Source organism: Delphinapterus leucas, chromosome 10 (genome assembly GCF_059928025.1).
Source record: "Delphinapterus leucas isolate spDelLeu-1000000601 "Yukka" chromosome 10, BTC_Dleu_Yukka2, whole genome shotgun sequence".
NCBI lineage: Eukaryota > Metazoa > Chordata > Mammalia > Artiodactyla > Monodontidae > Delphinapterus > Delphinapterus leucas.
Window position 1 is genome coordinate 31,778,843 of NC_143138.1, and position 16,327 is coordinate 31,795,169.

At 53.3% G+C, this 16,327-nt stretch overlaps 1 protein-coding gene across 1 annotated transcript; it reads right to left on the minus strand.

Annotated features, from left to right (window-relative positions):
* Positions 1 to 3,749: 3,749 nt before the first annotated feature.
* Positions 3,750 to 15,698, minus strand: CAPN11 (calpain 11; the record flags this gene model as incomplete). Its single annotated transcript, XM_089919863.1, is given in 17 exon segments — positions 3,750 to 4,291; positions 4,725 to 4,793; positions 5,064 to 5,128; positions 5,254 to 5,311; positions 5,397 to 5,465; positions 5,563 to 5,602; positions 5,894 to 6,090; positions 8,804 to 9,059; positions 9,061 to 9,282; positions 9,551 to 9,625; positions 9,870 to 9,955; positions 10,048 to 10,131; positions 11,649 to 11,817; positions 12,029 to 12,162; positions 13,235 to 13,353; positions 14,933 to 15,002; positions 15,363 to 15,698. Coding segments are annotated over 17 exon segments (2,460 nt in total), but the record flags the coding sequence as incomplete, so codon positions are not given.
* Between the last annotated feature and the right edge of the window lie 629 nt (positions 15,699 to 16,327).

A 16,327-nucleotide genomic window follows, 5' to 3' on the forward strand; every position in this document is an offset into this window, starting at 1 on the left:
ACCAGAAGAGAAGAGCAGAAAATGTGGTTACACAACACTGGGAGATGGCAAAGACGTCATGGGAAAGGTCTCCCAAGCATTAGGCTGGGGAAGGAGGCAAGTGAAGTTGAACGAGATTGAGTCAGAAGGGGCTGGTGAGGGTGTGTGTGCAGAGAGCAGACTTGACAGGCAGGAGGAGGGAGCAGCCAGGCCTGGCTGTAGCTGGGGGGAACTTTTGTTTTAGAGTTTGGATGTGGAGGAATGTGATGTAGGCATGTTTGATGCATGCATGAATTAGATATGTTTATTAAATGTATGCTAGTTCATCTCACTTTTCCAATACAGGGCAGTCATGTGCTAAAATTCTGGGGATGCCCCTCACATAATAATCTGGGTGAATGATGCCCCTTTTAGTTGTTCAGAGCACAAACTATATATGGGGTTCTGCTAAGTGTGGTGACGGTATAAGCAGAAAGGGTAGGGGGATCCAGATATAGTATTTTTTTTAAGATTTTATTTTTATTCATTTATTTATTTATTTTGGCTGCGCAGGATCTTATTTTGGCACGCGGGACCTTTTAGTTGCAGCGTGCAGACTTCTTAGTTGCGGCATGCAGACTCCCAGTTGCGGCATGCATGCAGGATCTAGTTCACCGACCAGGGATCGAACCCAGGCCCCTGCAAGTGCGGAGTCTTACCCACCGGACCACCAGGGAAGTCCCCAGATATAGTTTTTTGACGTCAGAGAAGCCATTTAAGCCTAAACTGTTTTGTGATCTAAGCCTGGCCACAGTGCTTGACCTTGAACAGGTCTCAGTAATAATGATCGTGAGGGAACAGAAGAACGGAATGACTTAGGCAAGAGAAGTAAGAATGGCAGAGATAATAAATCAGTTGTAAAGACTCCCAGTTCTGGTTCAGCGGTAGAGATTAGCCTGAAGCACTCAACCACCAGCTCGACTGGAACCTAAGAGATGGTGATGTTGACCTTTTCCGGCCCTTGTGACTTCAGTCAACTGAAGCTTGGCCTCTGTTGACTTTTGCCCAAATTCCATGCTGAATTCTCCTCTGCTCAAGCGCCGTCATGAATATGCATGTACCCTTAGTTTAGAACGTCCCCAGTTTGGCTGTTGGGGAGACACTGCTTTGGGAAAGATCTCCAATGTCCTCCTTACTTGCTGCAAGTAATCAATCCTCCCTTCTCCTGCTCTTTGGCTTGGTTGTGTCTTCTGGCTCGACATCCAACAAGAGGGGAACCCAATTTTTATGTAACAGTAATGAGTTTACCATCTGTGGGAAGCACAGTACTTCACCCTCATAACCTCAGTCGTCCATACAGCAGCCCTCTGAGACAGGCACTGTCACCCCCATTTTTTTTTGGCCGAGCCACACGGCTTGTGGGATATCTCAGTTCCCCGGCCAGGGCTTGAACCTGGGCCATGGTAGTGAAAGCCCAGGATCCTAACCTCTAGGCCACCAGTGAACTCCCTGTCACCCCCAACTGACAGATGAGAAAAAGGAAACTCTGTTAGAGAAATAAAATAATTTGCCCAAGGCCATCCAGCCAGAAGTTGGCAGCATCTTCCGCTAGGGCAAGGTACAAGGATGGGGTGTGGTCAGCATCTTGCTGGGCTCCCCAGAACCAACTGGGCACTGCCGGGTTCTCTCAAAACTCAAAGGACCTGCTAGTTTTCTGGCCTCTCCCAAAGGATCCCTGACCCACCCAGGGACCTTTGCTCCTTCGCTGCTCTGAGGAGAAAAGGTGGTGGTAGAAAATTAGGGTGGAGGAATCAGTCTTAAGACCCTCATTAACAGAGTGTGACCTTCTCTCTCAGACAAGACTGCAGAGGGGAGAGGATGGGAGAAGAGAGTGGCAGGGCTGGAAATGATTCCTCGGGAGGTGGTGGGGGAGGCAATGGAGTGACAGTGATGGGCAGTTGTCACAGAGGAGGCAGGGGGCAGGGCTGGTGCAGGGAATCAGTCACCAGACCCAGGAAGGCTGGAAGCCCCCCCACACCCCCAAGCATAAGAGGAATGGGCGTGTTTAGTGCAAATAGAAGGAAGTCTTTGAGTCCTTACTGCAGGAGGAAACGAAGCTAGCTATGCTGGGAAGCTGAAAGTACACAGACCCAGGACGGATCCCAATTCTTTTGGGGTTTAGATTTATTCGACCCTAATCTAAGGGAATTTGGAGGCGGTCTGTACGCAAGAGGCTGAAAAGCTCGCAGGCACAGTTCCCCAGAGGGGGAAGCCACGGAGCGATCTGGAAGGACAGGAGAAGTGCAGCTGGGGGACACTGCTGGTGGCCTCAGTTTTCCCACTGCAGCAGGAGGCTGGGGGCTGGGGGCTGGGGACAGGGGGCATCTGAGGCAGAGACTCTAAGGTCAAGGACTGGTGAACCAAGGATCCCTCCACCCTTCCGGTGAGGACCATAGCCTGGCAGCCAGCAGTTTTTTTAACAGTAAGAATGATTTGAATCTGAACACCTTTAAGGCAGGAATGAACTCACCCACGGCCACTGTCCCCCACCCCTCCCAGCCACACATCTAAGAGGGTCAGTTCCTTTCTGTGACTGGCTGACTCCTGCCAGTGCAGGATTTTTGACTTTTGCTAGACCAGCAGTGTCACCTTTGGAGACTCCAGTTTGAGGAAGGAGATGGGAGGGGCGGTTCTGGGTCCTGCGGCTCAGCCCTCCCCTCGGATGCTGCTCTGGGTACCGCGCTGTGTACAGTTCGCAGACAGGGACTCTTATGCCTTTAGCATCCCAGCCGCTGCCCATAAATGACAACAGCGCCCTCTAGCTTCTGTGACAACCACACATTTCCAAATGCTCCCTGGATAGGGGGTGGTATCACCCCAACTGAGAGCTCCTGGGTGTCCCCTCTTTGGTACTGAGGAAATGACTTACACCCCTGCCAGTCTTTTTCTGGCATAGAAACACAAGAGACACAGAAGCCAGTGGCATGTGTTGTTCATTATAATAATGCCCTTGGGGGTGGGGGAGAAGGGGGAGCCATGAAACCGGCCAGCGTTGAGTAGGGTAGGAAACGTGGACAGCCTCCCCAGCCGGGGACACCGCAGAAGTGTCACTTAATCTTTAGTGAAATGTACTCAGAGAGGGAGGGAGACTGTGGGGGAAAAACACTTTGCGCTGGGAGGGTGGGCCTGGAGGTCCTGCTGCGGGAATAAGCACGGCATCTCGGCCGTTCCATCAGCAGAGACCGCAGAGTTGAGCGCCACAAGGAGCACCCCGGCCCCCAGGCCAGAACCCGGCGGCGGGGTGGTGGGGGGGTGGGGCGGGGCCGATGGCGGTAGGAAGTCAGGCTCCCGCAGTGACTAACCCCACATGGTTATCTGCAGCCACTGTGGGGCAAGAAGAACATCAGAGGATGGGTGAGGTGGTGGTGGGGCATGACGTCTGGGGAAAGGGAAGGGCCAGTGGAGCCGCGGGGGTGGGGGTGGGTGCCTGAGGATCCTTTCCATGTACCTGGTTCAGGTTCAAGCAAATCTGGCCAGTATTGTTAGGGTCCATGGTTAGAAAGTACGCTGTTTCAAGGAGGAGACAAGGGAGAAGGGTTGGGAGCTGAGTCAGTGGTCTGCAAGACCCCTTCCCGACTAGGGAGGATGTTAGAAAGGGTGTAAGAAGCCGTTCCTTCCCTCTTCCCAGCCAAACCCCCAGCCCAGCAGGGAATTAATGGTAAGGACTCCTACAGCCTTGCTCTGAACCAGGGCCTGTTCTGAGTGCTCTCCAAATACTATCTCATTTAATCTCCGCCTCCCTTCTATGCAGGCTGTACTGTTATCTGTATTTATAGGTAAGGCAACAGAGGCACAGAGAGATAAAGTGACTTGCTCAAGGCAACAGAGCCAGCAAGTGGTGGAGCTGGGATCTGAGCCCAGATCAGCTGTGCCTGGTGGAGGGGAATGGTTCTGGAGCAGTGCTCTTCGTGTGGGTATGTGGGAGAAGGCCGGCGGTCCCCTGGCCCAGGGTGGGGAGTGGGCAGGTGCCTGACTCACTGAACATGGCCTTCAGCCTCAGGAAACAGCTGATGAAGCTGTCAAAATCCATGATCATTTCGTCATTTGCATACCTGGCCACCAACACCTGTGTCACCTTGTTATTCAGTTTGATGCCTGGGAGAGAGAGAGGAGTGTGGAGGGGGAGAGTCCAGCCCTCTGGCCGCCGCTGCCTCCCCCGTCCCTGCCCCAAAGCCCTCTCCTGCCCCTGGCCACCTGCTTTCTCAATTGCCAAGCGCATCTCATAGGAGTTCAAGGTGCCTGAGTGGTCCTGGTCATACTCTCGGAAGATGTCCTGAAGGGACAAGACAGATGTGGTAGGGCCATGCGCATGGCACGGTGGCTGAAGTGACGAAATGCTTCACGACTGCTACCCAAGACCCCGGGGGCCCCTACGCTGGCCCACCCGCTGAGCTCCAGTATTCCTATCACCTGGTGACTGTGGGGTTACTTCCTGGCACCCTGCCCGGGGCTCTCTGCCTGTATCCTTTACGCTGGCTGATACCTGGACTGTGCTGGTTATTGAATATTTTGACTAGGTAATACGCCAACACATCAATGGCTCCATCCTGGGGTGTGTGTGTGTGTGTGTGTGTGTGTGTGTGTGTGTGTGTGTGTGTGTGTGTCTAGTCAGGGGCTCCTGTTCCAGCTCCATCCTTACTAGTCCTCTTCCCTCTGGAGGACCTCTCTTTCTTACCTCCATAAACTGCCCCCTCAATGCCCTTTACCGTCCATTTCTTGATTTTTCTCCACAGGATCTGGAACTCTTGAAGCCCCAGTTTGCCAGAGCCATCTTTCTGGGAGGTAGTCAAGGATATAAGAGGAGGGTGGGGAGGGCATCCTGGGGGCTGGGAAGCAGAGGGACTCACCGAGGTAGGGCACAAGACCCAAGGGGCCTGTATGGTAACCATGGTAACAGCCTGGCATCTTTTGTTACCCCAGTGCCTAATCCCCACCCGGAAGGAGGGCATGGCTGGTCAGAGATGGCCACCTTAGGGCCAGGCTCAGGGGTAGGGGGCTGGGGCAGGGGAGCACTGGACAGGACTGCCCACTGGACAGGAAGATACATCCAAGAGGTTGACCATACAGCGGCACACGTCCAGGCTGAAACCCTTGGTTTTGAGGTTTTTGACTGTGAGGGAGGGAAGGGGCAGGAAGAAGGGGAGGGATGAGCAGGGTGTGGTTGGGGTTTGGGGGGAGGGGTGGGGGTGATTAAGGGTGGGGGGAAGGGTTGTGAGTGGGGGATGGAAGACTCACCTTTGGAGACCACCTTGTTGAGCAGCTTCTGTAGCTCATATATGCCCACCTCCTTGTCCTAGGAAGGTGGACCGTAAACCCCGGCTCTGGCCCCTTCAGCCCCAAACCACCTCCTTTCAATCCCCCAGCCCTCTGCCTCTCACCTCTCCACCGGCCACTATGTGAAACAAACGTATGAAGTCCTGGTCTATGTCATTCTCAGAGATGTTCTCCTGGAGGGAAAGGAGTGGGAGAGGGACACAGTCCAGAAAGTTCTTCCACACCCCTACATGCCACCCCCAAATCCCACCCCCCACAGCCTCCCCTCACCTCTTGGAGAAGCTCAGCGACGTTGGCTTCATCCAGTTCCCTGGGCAGAGGTGGATGAAGGTTTGGAGTGAGCAGGGGTCAGGGAGACAGGGATTCCAGTGGGATGGTCAGGGAGGTCGTGTCGTGTGTCTGCAGCAATATGGAACGGGCTCGTGCGATCTGGCTTCTGACTCTGGCTCTGCTACTACCTGGGACTTCCCTGCCTCATGCCTAAGTTTCCCTGACTGTACAATAGGGACAGGGGCGGGGGGACCCAGCTGACTGCCCCCTGAGCTTGAATCTTACAGCTCTGGGACAGGGGGCCTTGGAGCAGTGAGGTGGGGCCCCTCACCAGGACTCGCTGTGCTTCTCCGTGAAGACCCGGAGCAGGAAGTCAGCATCCTTGTGCGGCTCAAAGGTGGAAGGAATGATGATGTATTCCCCCGGAGGCAGCCGGAGGTGGCTGCTCACCTCCCGTGAGTTGGTGAAGATCTCTGAGAAGCCCAGGTCCTGATACTTCACGAAGAAGTCCTTTTTCAAGTGGACGTCCTGGAGGTTCTGAAACTGTACGTGCCCTGGAGGTGGGTACAGGGCCCACAGGGGAGGGCAGGGAGGGAGGGACCCCCACGGTGATGCCCGGCTGGGCAGGGCTAGAGAGGGCCTGGACCCTGCCCATCTGGCAGGTAACCCCAGTGTGGTCGTTTCCTTCCCTGACCCTCACTCAGGGCCCAAGGGGGCTAGAACCCTGACCCAGTGGGCCCCAGAACCCTTCGCCGAATTCCACCCCTTGCCCATCCACATGCCAGGAGCGGGGTGGATGTCTGCCCAGGATCAAGCCCCATGTCTTCTGTACCTCCTTTGGGACCTGGGAAGGGAAGAGAGAGGAGGGTCAGATCCCCAGGATGGTGAAGGGGCTCAGGCCTGTGGAAGCCAGGTGTGTGTGTGTTGGGGGGTGCTAAGGGCACTGGGATGCTGGTGGTGGGGAGGGGCGTGGGCTCTAAGAGCTAAAAGTCCCAGTGTTAATAACACTTGCGCTTTGAATCTAGAAAAATGGCACAGATGAACCAGTATGCAAGGCAGAAATAGAGACACAGACGTACAGAACAAACGTATGGACACCAAGGGGGGAAAGGGGTGGTGGTGGGATGAATTGGGAGATTGGGATTGACATATATACACTAATATGTATAAAATAGATAACTAACGAGAATGTACTGTATAGCACAGGGAACTCCACTTCGCTGTACAGTAGAAACTAACACAACATTGTAAGACAACTACACCCCAATAAAAAAAAAATAACCCTTCTGCTTTGGATGGCAAAGTACGGTTTACACAAAGTTTTGCCAAGGGGAGATTTTTACCACTGCAGATTAAGGATGGGAAAGAGAATCCCCCAGAGGTGAGATAACTTGCCCAATCTCACACTGCTGAACAGTTAAAGAGCTGGGATAAAAAACTAGGAGAGCATTTTCCATGGAGCGCTCATGTCTTGCAGGAAGTTAATAGGAGATTATTGAAACCAAGGAATGAGCACATAGAAGTTTGTAAAAAGGTGAGATAAACCAAGATAAATAGGTTGCTCTCCTCCAGGGATGACCAGAACCTTTAATATACTGATGGCCCCGTGGAGCTCTGGGTTGGGGTAGAGAATACAGCCTTTCCTGGCAGGGCTGTGTCTAACCTTGGAAATGGCTTCAGGTGTGTCTGTTAACCTGGGGGACTCACAGCCTAGGAGGAGGGCAAGGCTCGTGTCTGCTTCTGTTCACGATTGAACCTCTGGAGACTGACTGGGGCCTGGCATGCAGTAGGTGCTCCATGAATATCACTGACTATGTAAATGAATGGACAAACGGGCATTTCTAGGATTTTGCAAAGCACCGTTTGGGAAATGCTTGTCAGGGGTTTCTCTTGGCCGGAGTCCATGCTCCCATGTGGGGAGGCTTGGGGGCCATGGAGAAATCTCCGGGTGTGTGGGAACTGGTGTGAGTTTGGACAAGTGACCTCACCTCTCTGGCTCCCAATCTCCTTCCTCTTCATTAAAGGCTTTACTATTCGAAAGGCCTTGGGAACAATGCCTGGCACAGAAGAAGTGCTCCCTAAGTGTTTTACATTTTAACAATCTGAAAAGAAGACTGCCAGCCCTGCCTCAAAAGCGCAAAGCACCACTCCAGAAAGAGACAGGGCCGAGATGGGCAGTGAGGATTAAATTGGGAGATTGGGATTGACGTATACACACTACTATATATAAAATAGATAACTAGGACTTCCCTGGTGGCACAGTGGTTAAGAATCTGCCTGCCAATGCAGGGGACACGGGTTCGAGCCCTGGTCCGGGAAGACCCCCCCACGCCACGGAGCAAATAAGCCCGTGTGCCACAACTACAGAACCCACGCTCTAGACCCCGCAGGCCACAACTACTGAGCCCGCGTGCCACAACTACTGAAGCCCGCGCGCCTAGAGCTGGTGCGGCACAACAAGAGAAGCCACCCGATGAGAAGCCCACACCCCGCAACGAAGAGTAGCCCCCCACTTGCCGCAACTAGAGAAAGCCACGCGCAGCAACGAAGACCCAACGCAGCCAAAAATACATATATAAACAAATAAATTTTTTAAAAATTAAAAAAATAGATAACTAATAAGGACCTACTGTATAGCACAGGGAAAACTACTAAATACTCTGCAATGACCTATACGGGAAAAGAATCTTAAAAAAAAAACAGTGGGGCTTCCGTGGCGGCGCAGTGGTTGAGAATCTGCCTGCCAAAGCAGGGCACACGGGTTCGAGCCCTGGTCTGGGAAGATCCCACATGCCGCGGAGCAACTAGCCCCGTGAGCCACAATTACTGAGCCTGCGCGTCTGGAGCCTGTGCTCCGCAACAGAGAAGCCGCGATAGTGAGAGGCCCGCGCACCGCGATGAAGAGTGGCCCCCGCTTGCCGCAACTAGAGGAAGCTCTCACACAGAAACGAAGAGCCAACACAGCCATAAATAAATAAATTAATTAATTAATTACTTTTTTTTAAAAAAGGCAAAATTCCTTAAAAAAAACCTGGATATATGTATAAGTACAACTGATAAACCTTGTAAATCAACTATATTCCAATTAAAAAAAAAAAGGAAAAAGGAAAGAGACAGGGGTGTGGAGGCAGTTGGAGGGTGTCCTGGTCCCGGGTCAGGTGGTGGGGTGGGGTGGGCAGTGGTCCCAGGGGTGAGGCCATGGGGAGAGCAAGAGTGGCTGGGGGACCAGCTGGGCACGCACGGAGTAGATGACAAAGCCGATGGTCTGCAGCTGGGCTCCCTGGGGCCGTGCCCGCCTCCAGTTCTTCTGCATCAGGGCCACCAGGCAGGTGCAGACGGCTTCGTCGTCCTCTGGGGCATCACCCTCCTCGGGGAGAGAGATCTTAAACTGGGGGTTGGTCCAGAATGTGTCTGTGGAGGAAGCAGGTCAGGATGGCCCTGCCCTTCCCAGGGTGGACGGGCTTCCCAGCCAAGAGCCCGCCTCCTCAACGGGGCCCAGGTGTGCGGTGAGTCAGTGGCCCAGCCCTTGCTCCCTGCACCCCTGAGTCCCCTCGCCCACCAATGTAGCTCCGGCAGCCCCCTGCAGTGCTGCCCCTCCTCCAGCTGCCCTCGTAGAAGGTGGTGTGCCAACACCTCTTGTAGTCCCCACAAAGCGTGTCAGGTATCAGATTGCAGATTTCCAGGAGGGTGAAGTTGTCCAGGAAATCTCCGTAGGACATCCTGTGGTGGAGGGGAGCGGCAAGAAGCCCGCGCGCCTAGAGCCCGTGTCCACAACAAGAGAAGCCACCCAATGAGAAGCCCACGCACCGCAACGAAGAGTAGCCCCCCACTTGCCGCAACTAGATGGGCCAGAGCCCATCAGCAGCACACCCACACCTGAAGGCGACCCCCAGAGCCTCCCCATCCAAGGCACAGGTGGGACAGTGGCAGGAGAGATGAAGGGACTGGGTATGGGGACAGAAGGTGGTCCTCCTCAAGCGGCGCTGACCAGAACTCTCCGTCCTCCTTCCTGTGCAGTAGCTGCCTCCGGACGTCTGCGGCCACCTCTTCCCACTCCTTGGCACTGGAGCAGAGACAGGCAGTGGAGGGGCAGGGGGTCAGGAGGCACCTCGGTCCTCCCCCAGGGATGCCCTTACCCCTGAATGTCTGCCTACTGGGGGTCCTGGTTAGATGGAGAATCTAGAGGGGAAGGGCTCACACTGGGCGCAGGTGACCGGATGCCAGTCAGTCCCTCTGTGGCATGGCCTTGCTCGTGGGCCTGCTCTGTGCTCTGCCCCTCCCCCCAGAGGGCTGGTCTGGGCACCTACTTGTCACTCCAGGCTCCATTCCACTCAATCCGGCCCCAGGGATTCCGGACCCGAATCAGTGTTTCCATTCTGCCGTGGTACAGGACCTGGGTGGGTTGTGGGCAAAGGTTAGGAGTGTAGGGTCACAGAAGTTCTCCTTCTCCTGTCCCTCTGGGTGGGGTGTAGTGGTCAGACTCACATCCTGAAGGCCGGTCACTGAGTAAGCATGTCCTTTCACCAGCATCCTTTCCGTCAATGACTCCAAGTCACTTTGGCTGTTAATCTACACAGAACAGAGAGGAAGGAAAGGAACTCAAGGTCTGGTCAGAGGGATGGGGGCACCTGAAGTGAGGTGACAACTCTCTGGGTTCATTTTTTTTTTAAAATTAAACTTTGTATTTTCAAATGATTGTAGACTCACACGCAGGTTTCTTTGTTTTTTTTAGTTGTGGCATGGGGAATCTTTTAGTTGCAGCAGGCAGGATCTAGTTCCCTGACCAGGGGTTGAGCCCAGGCCCCTGCATTGGGAGCCCGGAGTCTTACCCACTGGACCACCAGGGAGCTCCCTCACATGCAGTTTTAAGAAATAATACAGAGAGATACGTGCACCCCATATCCAGTATCCCCCGGTGGTAACATCTTGCAGAACTATAGCACAATATCATGTTTTTTCTTTTTTGGCCGTGTCACGCAGCATGCAAGATCTTAGATTCCCAATGAGGGATCGAACCCTTGCCCCCTGCAGTGGAAGCACAGAGTCCTAACCACTGGACTGCCAGGGAATTCCCTATAGCACAATATCAAAACCAGGATGAAGATGTTGACACAATTCGTCAGTCTTATACAGATGCCTCCACTTTTACTAGTACTCATTTATGTATGTTTTATGCATTGTTATCATATGTGTAGTTTTCTGTATCCACCACCATCATCACAATATAGAACATTTCCATCACCAGTAGCATCCCTGGTGTTGCCCTTTTATAAGCAACATCCACCTCTTATGACCCTCTTCCCTAACCTCTGACAACTCCTAATCTGTTCTCCATTTAAAAAAATTTTGTCATTTCAGGACTGTCATGTAAATGGAATCATACAGTATGGAATCTTTTGGGATTGGCTTTTTCCATGCAGCATAATTTCCTTGAGATTCATCCAAGTTGTTTCGTGTGTCAATAGTTCATCTCTTCTTATTGCTGAGTAGTATCCCCTGGTATGTATGCACATGTCCAACTGTTCACCCTTTGAAAGACATCTAAGTTGTTTCCAGGTTCTGGTTATTATGAATAGAGCTGCTTTGAACACTTGGGTACAGGCTTTTGTGTGGACATAAGTCTTCATTTCTCTGGGATAAATGCCCAAGAATACAATTGCTGGGTCTTACAGTAGCACTCTGGGTTCATTTATTTATTTGAACAAATATGTGTTGGGTATCTATTGCATGCCAAGTACCATCTTAAGCCCCAGGACCCAGCAGTGAATGAGACAAATAAAGTCACTGTCTTCATGGATGTGAAAACTGTCTGGAGAAGATTGGTTGTGAATATACACGTCGATAAGTAAGACAGTTTCTGATCATGATAAATGTTGGGGAGAAAATCAAAACAAAGTAGAGAGGAAATGGGGGGCAGGAGCGGCTAATTTAGATTGGGAAGCAGGGAAGGCTAGCCTGAGGAAGGGCCATTTGAACTAAAAGATGAATGAGAAGGAGCTAGTTATGCAGGTATTTGGAGAAAGAACTTTCTAGGTGAAAGCAACAGCAGGTGCAAAGGCCCTGAAGCAGGACCGAGCATGGCTTACTTCGATGGAGCACCCCATGAGGGATGATCGCTCTATGGCCTTTCTAAGCATCCTCAACAGGTTCGGAGGGGGCTTCTGGAGTTGGAAGCTCTGGGTCACGCCCCCCGTGAAGTCCTCAAAGCCCTCCACCGTGTTGCCCCCTGACAGGGCTTCATAGGATCCGTTCAGCCTGTGGGCACAGAGAGGTTACCGTCTGGGCTCTGGGATGCAGTTGTGAGCTTGGACCTCAGAGGGTGAGGTGAGGGAAGGGAGGGATGTCCTGCCGTCCCCCTGCCTCTTCCCCTGATTCCAGTTGCTCCCCTAACCCCCCCCCCCCCCGTCACTGCCGACTGCCAGAGCAAGCTTGGAGGCCAGGCAAATCGCCAGGCTGGGGCACTCACTTGGCGTACGCCTTCTCCAGCAGGGCACTCCAGAACTCGGTGCGCTCGGCTGAATGCACGAACACCAGCTTGCCATTCTTTGTGGGCAGCCGGTCATCCACCACCACGTCCATCCACTGCCCAAACTGCCAAATCTGCGGGCGGCAAGGTGGATCTCAGCGGGGCGTGGGGCATCTGTATGCCCCAGGCCCCCTTCCGAGCTCAGACACACATACATGCGCGCACGCGCGCGCGCGCGCGCACATCCCCCCTCCCTTCTTGCATGAAGACTCTGTTACACGAGCGCCTCCTGGTGTCAGGTTCAGTGACACACCAGTAACAGAGGACCCCTCACCCCTCCGCCGCCGCCGCCGCCAAAGAAAGGCAGTGAAAGGCCTGAACCTCCCCCCAGCCTCACCTCCAGGTTCTGCCATGGCCTCCAGAGGGACCCACCCACCTTTTGACCTTGGCTGGACTTTTAGGACTTCTGAGGTCTTAAAAACTCTTGTGACTTTCAGAAATATTTTTATGACATGAGGAATTTGTCCACATGTTGAATAATTTGAAGAGCAGATTACAAAAATTACATGACAGAAACTCCCAATGTCATATGCGCACATGCACATACACACACGTATACGTGCATATACATATGTGAGCGTATCTACCGAGAGAAAGACAGAGACAGAGAGAGAGAGAAGCAGGAGGAAGAGGAGGAGGAGAATGAATCACAAACTGATAACAACTATTTCCTTTGGGGGCTTTAAAAAATTAGCTGAGGGCTTCCCTGGTGGCGCAGTGGTTGAGAGTCCGCCTGCCGATGCAGGGGACACAGGTTCGTGCCCCGGTCCGGGAAAATCCCACATGCCGCGGAGCGGCTGGGCCCGTGAGCCATGGCCGCTGAACCTGCACGTCCGGGGCCTGTTGCTACACAATGGGAGAGGCCACAATAGTGAGAGGCCCGCGCACCGCCAAAAAAAAAAAAAAAAAAAAATTAGCTTACACAATTTCTTTAGTGAGAGGATATTTCTCTGATAATTAGACAAAAATCCACCCTAATAAATGTTGTTTTTTTCAAAAAGGTAAACTTCAAAGCATGTACTAATTCTTTCTCTCTCTCTCTCTCTCTCTCTCTCTCTCTCTCTCACACACACACACACACACACACACACACACACACACACCCCTCATACACAAACCAACTCTGGCTTTCAAATCGCCCTTCACCTGAAAATGGAAGATGCCAGCATAGTTTTTCTTGAAGCTCTGCCCCCTGGGCACCACGCGGTACAGCAGTTTGGGGTACACTGTAAGGGAGCCGATGGCAGCCAGCAGCCAGCAGTCCCCTGGAAAGACAGAAGGGCTCCCCGTTTGAGCACTCCCATGTGTGTGGATCCCAGAGTCCAAGCCCCAGAAGATCAGGAGCTGCTCTGTGGCCCCCTCCCCGATGCCCTCCCACTGCAGAAGGGCCAGCTCTGGGGTTGAGTTCTCCACCTTTCCTATTAGGCGAGAGACTCACAAATCAGAGCCAGATGTTTTTGTTCTGGGATTTGGGGAGAAGGTGTTTTTGGCCTTGGTCTTACTCCTCCCTCTGGGACCTGCCATCTTTGGGGGACAGCCAATCATCTCCTGTCACTTGAACAAGGCCAATCCCCTCCCCCATGGCCCCCCACCTCTACCCCATGATTAAAGTGGTGTGGTGATCAAGACGGCTCTCCTTGTTGTCAGCCCCGTAATACTAGAGACCCAAGGGGCTCAGTCTGTACCCTCACTGGGACACAGGGGCAGGATTCTTGGGCTGAGGTCATCTGTTGCCATCTCTCCTGGGGAATCTCAGACCATGGGTGGGGCTTGGGGCAGGGTGGTGCCCTGAGGGGGTACATGGGCCAGGCTGAGGCTGAGGGCACTGGCAAAGCTTCTGTGATTACCAAGGCCTTCTGACTGCCTGAGGAACGCTTGGAGGGGGGTAGAAGGGGGGAGAGGAATGTTAAGGACACTGTCGTCACCATCGTGGAAAGGGCACCTAGGGAGAAGCAATTTTTCCTCTGGTAACCCTGGGCCCTCCAGTTCAGTGAGCCCCAGCGGCAGCTGTGGGACCTGCTGTCTCCTTGGCCTCTGCCCTACCCACACCCTGCCCTCTTCTCTGCCACAAATGGGACACAATTCAGCCCAGAGGAAGCCCACCCTGGCCTTCTTCCTTAAGATGCAATGAGGGGTTTGGAGGAAACCGGGGGATAGGACCAGGCTTAGGGAGGAAGCTCTCTCTGGGGGCTGCCCGTGGGAGCCTGCGGGAGAGTGGCCGCTCCTTTACCTGATACCCCAGACTGAGGAAGTCGTGTCACTTGCAGTGGTTAGCAGAAGCCTAATTCCCCTCTCCTTGACCTTAGGCCGGATTGGGAGCTTGCTTTTAACAGCAGAACATGGGGGAGTTACCGCCTGCTTCTCCTGAGACCAGGTGGTGAAGGCATTCGGGCTTCCTCCTTGCTCCCTCTTGGGCCGCTCACTCAGTGGGAGGCCAGCTACCATGTGTGGACACTTAAGCGTCCTACGGAGAAGCTCATGTGGCAAGGACCTGGGGCCTCCTGCCACGTGAGTGCACCATCTTGGAAGGGGATCCTTCAGCTCCTGTGGCACCTCATGAGAAACCCTGAGCCAGACCAACCAGGCTATGCTGCTTCCTAATTCCTGCCCCGGAGAAGCTGTGAGATGATAGATGTTTGTTGCTTTCAGTCACTGACTCCTGGAGCGACTGCTTGCTCCCAGACCCAGGTGGCAGCAGGTAGGGGTGGAATCCGGATTAGGGGAGGAAAAGGGACACAGAAGAGCTGTCTGAACCCAGGGCTCCCAGTTCCCCAGCCTCAGGAGCCACCCCGGCACTCTTTCCCAATTCACCCCCTGCCCCCAGCTTTCCTGCCCCCCACTCACCGAGCACCCCCTGGCAGATGTCGGTCGGGCTGACCCCATTCACAATGAATTGAGGATTGCTTGTGATTTGCTGCAATGAAGGAATAAAAGTTTCAGAGAGCCCAGGACACACCCCTTCCCAAGCTCCCTCCCACTTCCCTGGGGAATGCTGTTGTCTCTTGGAGTTCTAGGGGAAACATGGATGGGGGCGCGGCAGGGGGAACTTGGCCTAATTGTAGGCTGGGATGGCAAAGGTCAGTGAGTGACCTTCCCAGGGGCTTTCTGAGAGGTTTTACTTAAGCCTGTCCCGAACCGTCCCCTGCCTTGATGGAAATGGAGTCTAGTACAGAGCCAAGATAGGGCGGTGGGGGATTGGAGATTATCCAAGTGACTGGGACGTCACTACTACCCCCACCCCCCATGAGTCCATGCCTCCCTTCCCAGTACCCACACGGGGCCGCTGCCAGCTGATGTTCTGCACGTGTTTGGAGTTGGGGCCCAGTTCCTTGAAGCCCAGTGAGCTGGGTTCAGCGGGGAAAAAGGGGTCCTTGAACAACCGCCCCTTCCGTAGGCAGAGTGCTCGCAGCTCCTCAAAGCTCTGGTTGTTGTAGTTCTGGGCGTTGTGGTGCTGGCCCATGCCCTTGGCCTTGAGTTGGTTCTGGCTTATGTGAGCCGCCATCCCCTTGTTGGTGAAAACGGTCTCCGCTGAATAATAAAAAGACAAATAACCTAATCGAAAAATGGACAAAGATCTGAATAGGTGTTTTTCTGAAGAAGATACACAAGTGACCAATAATCACATGAAAAACTGCTCCACATCCTTCATCAACAGACAAATGTAAATCCAGGTCACAATGAAATACTACTTCACATCCACTAGCATGGCTCTAATCCAAAAGACTGGTAATAACAAGTGCTGAGGAGGGTGTGGAGAAATTGGAGCCCTCGGGCACTGCTGGTGGGGATGTAAAAGGGTGCAGCCACTTTGGAAGACAGTCTGGCAGTCCCTAAGTTAAACACAGAATTACCATATGATCCAGCAATTTCACCTCTAGGTATATATACTCAAGAGGAATGAAAATATATGTCCATACAAAAAATTCTGCACAGGGCTTCCCTGGTAGCGCAGTGGTTGAGAGTCTGCCTGCCGATGCAGGGGACACAGGTTCGTGCCCCGGTCCGGGAAGATCCCACATGCCGCGGAGCGGCTGAGCCTGCGCATCCGGAGCCTGTGCTCCTCAATGGGAGAGGCCACAACAGTGAGAGGCCCGCGTACAGCAAAAAAAAAAAAAAAAAAAAAAATTCTGCACAAGTGTTTATAGCAGCAGCAACACTCGCAATAGCCGAAAAGTGGAGAAAACCCCAACTGTCCATCAGTTGATGCATGGACCAGCAAATGGACCAGCAAAGTGAGGA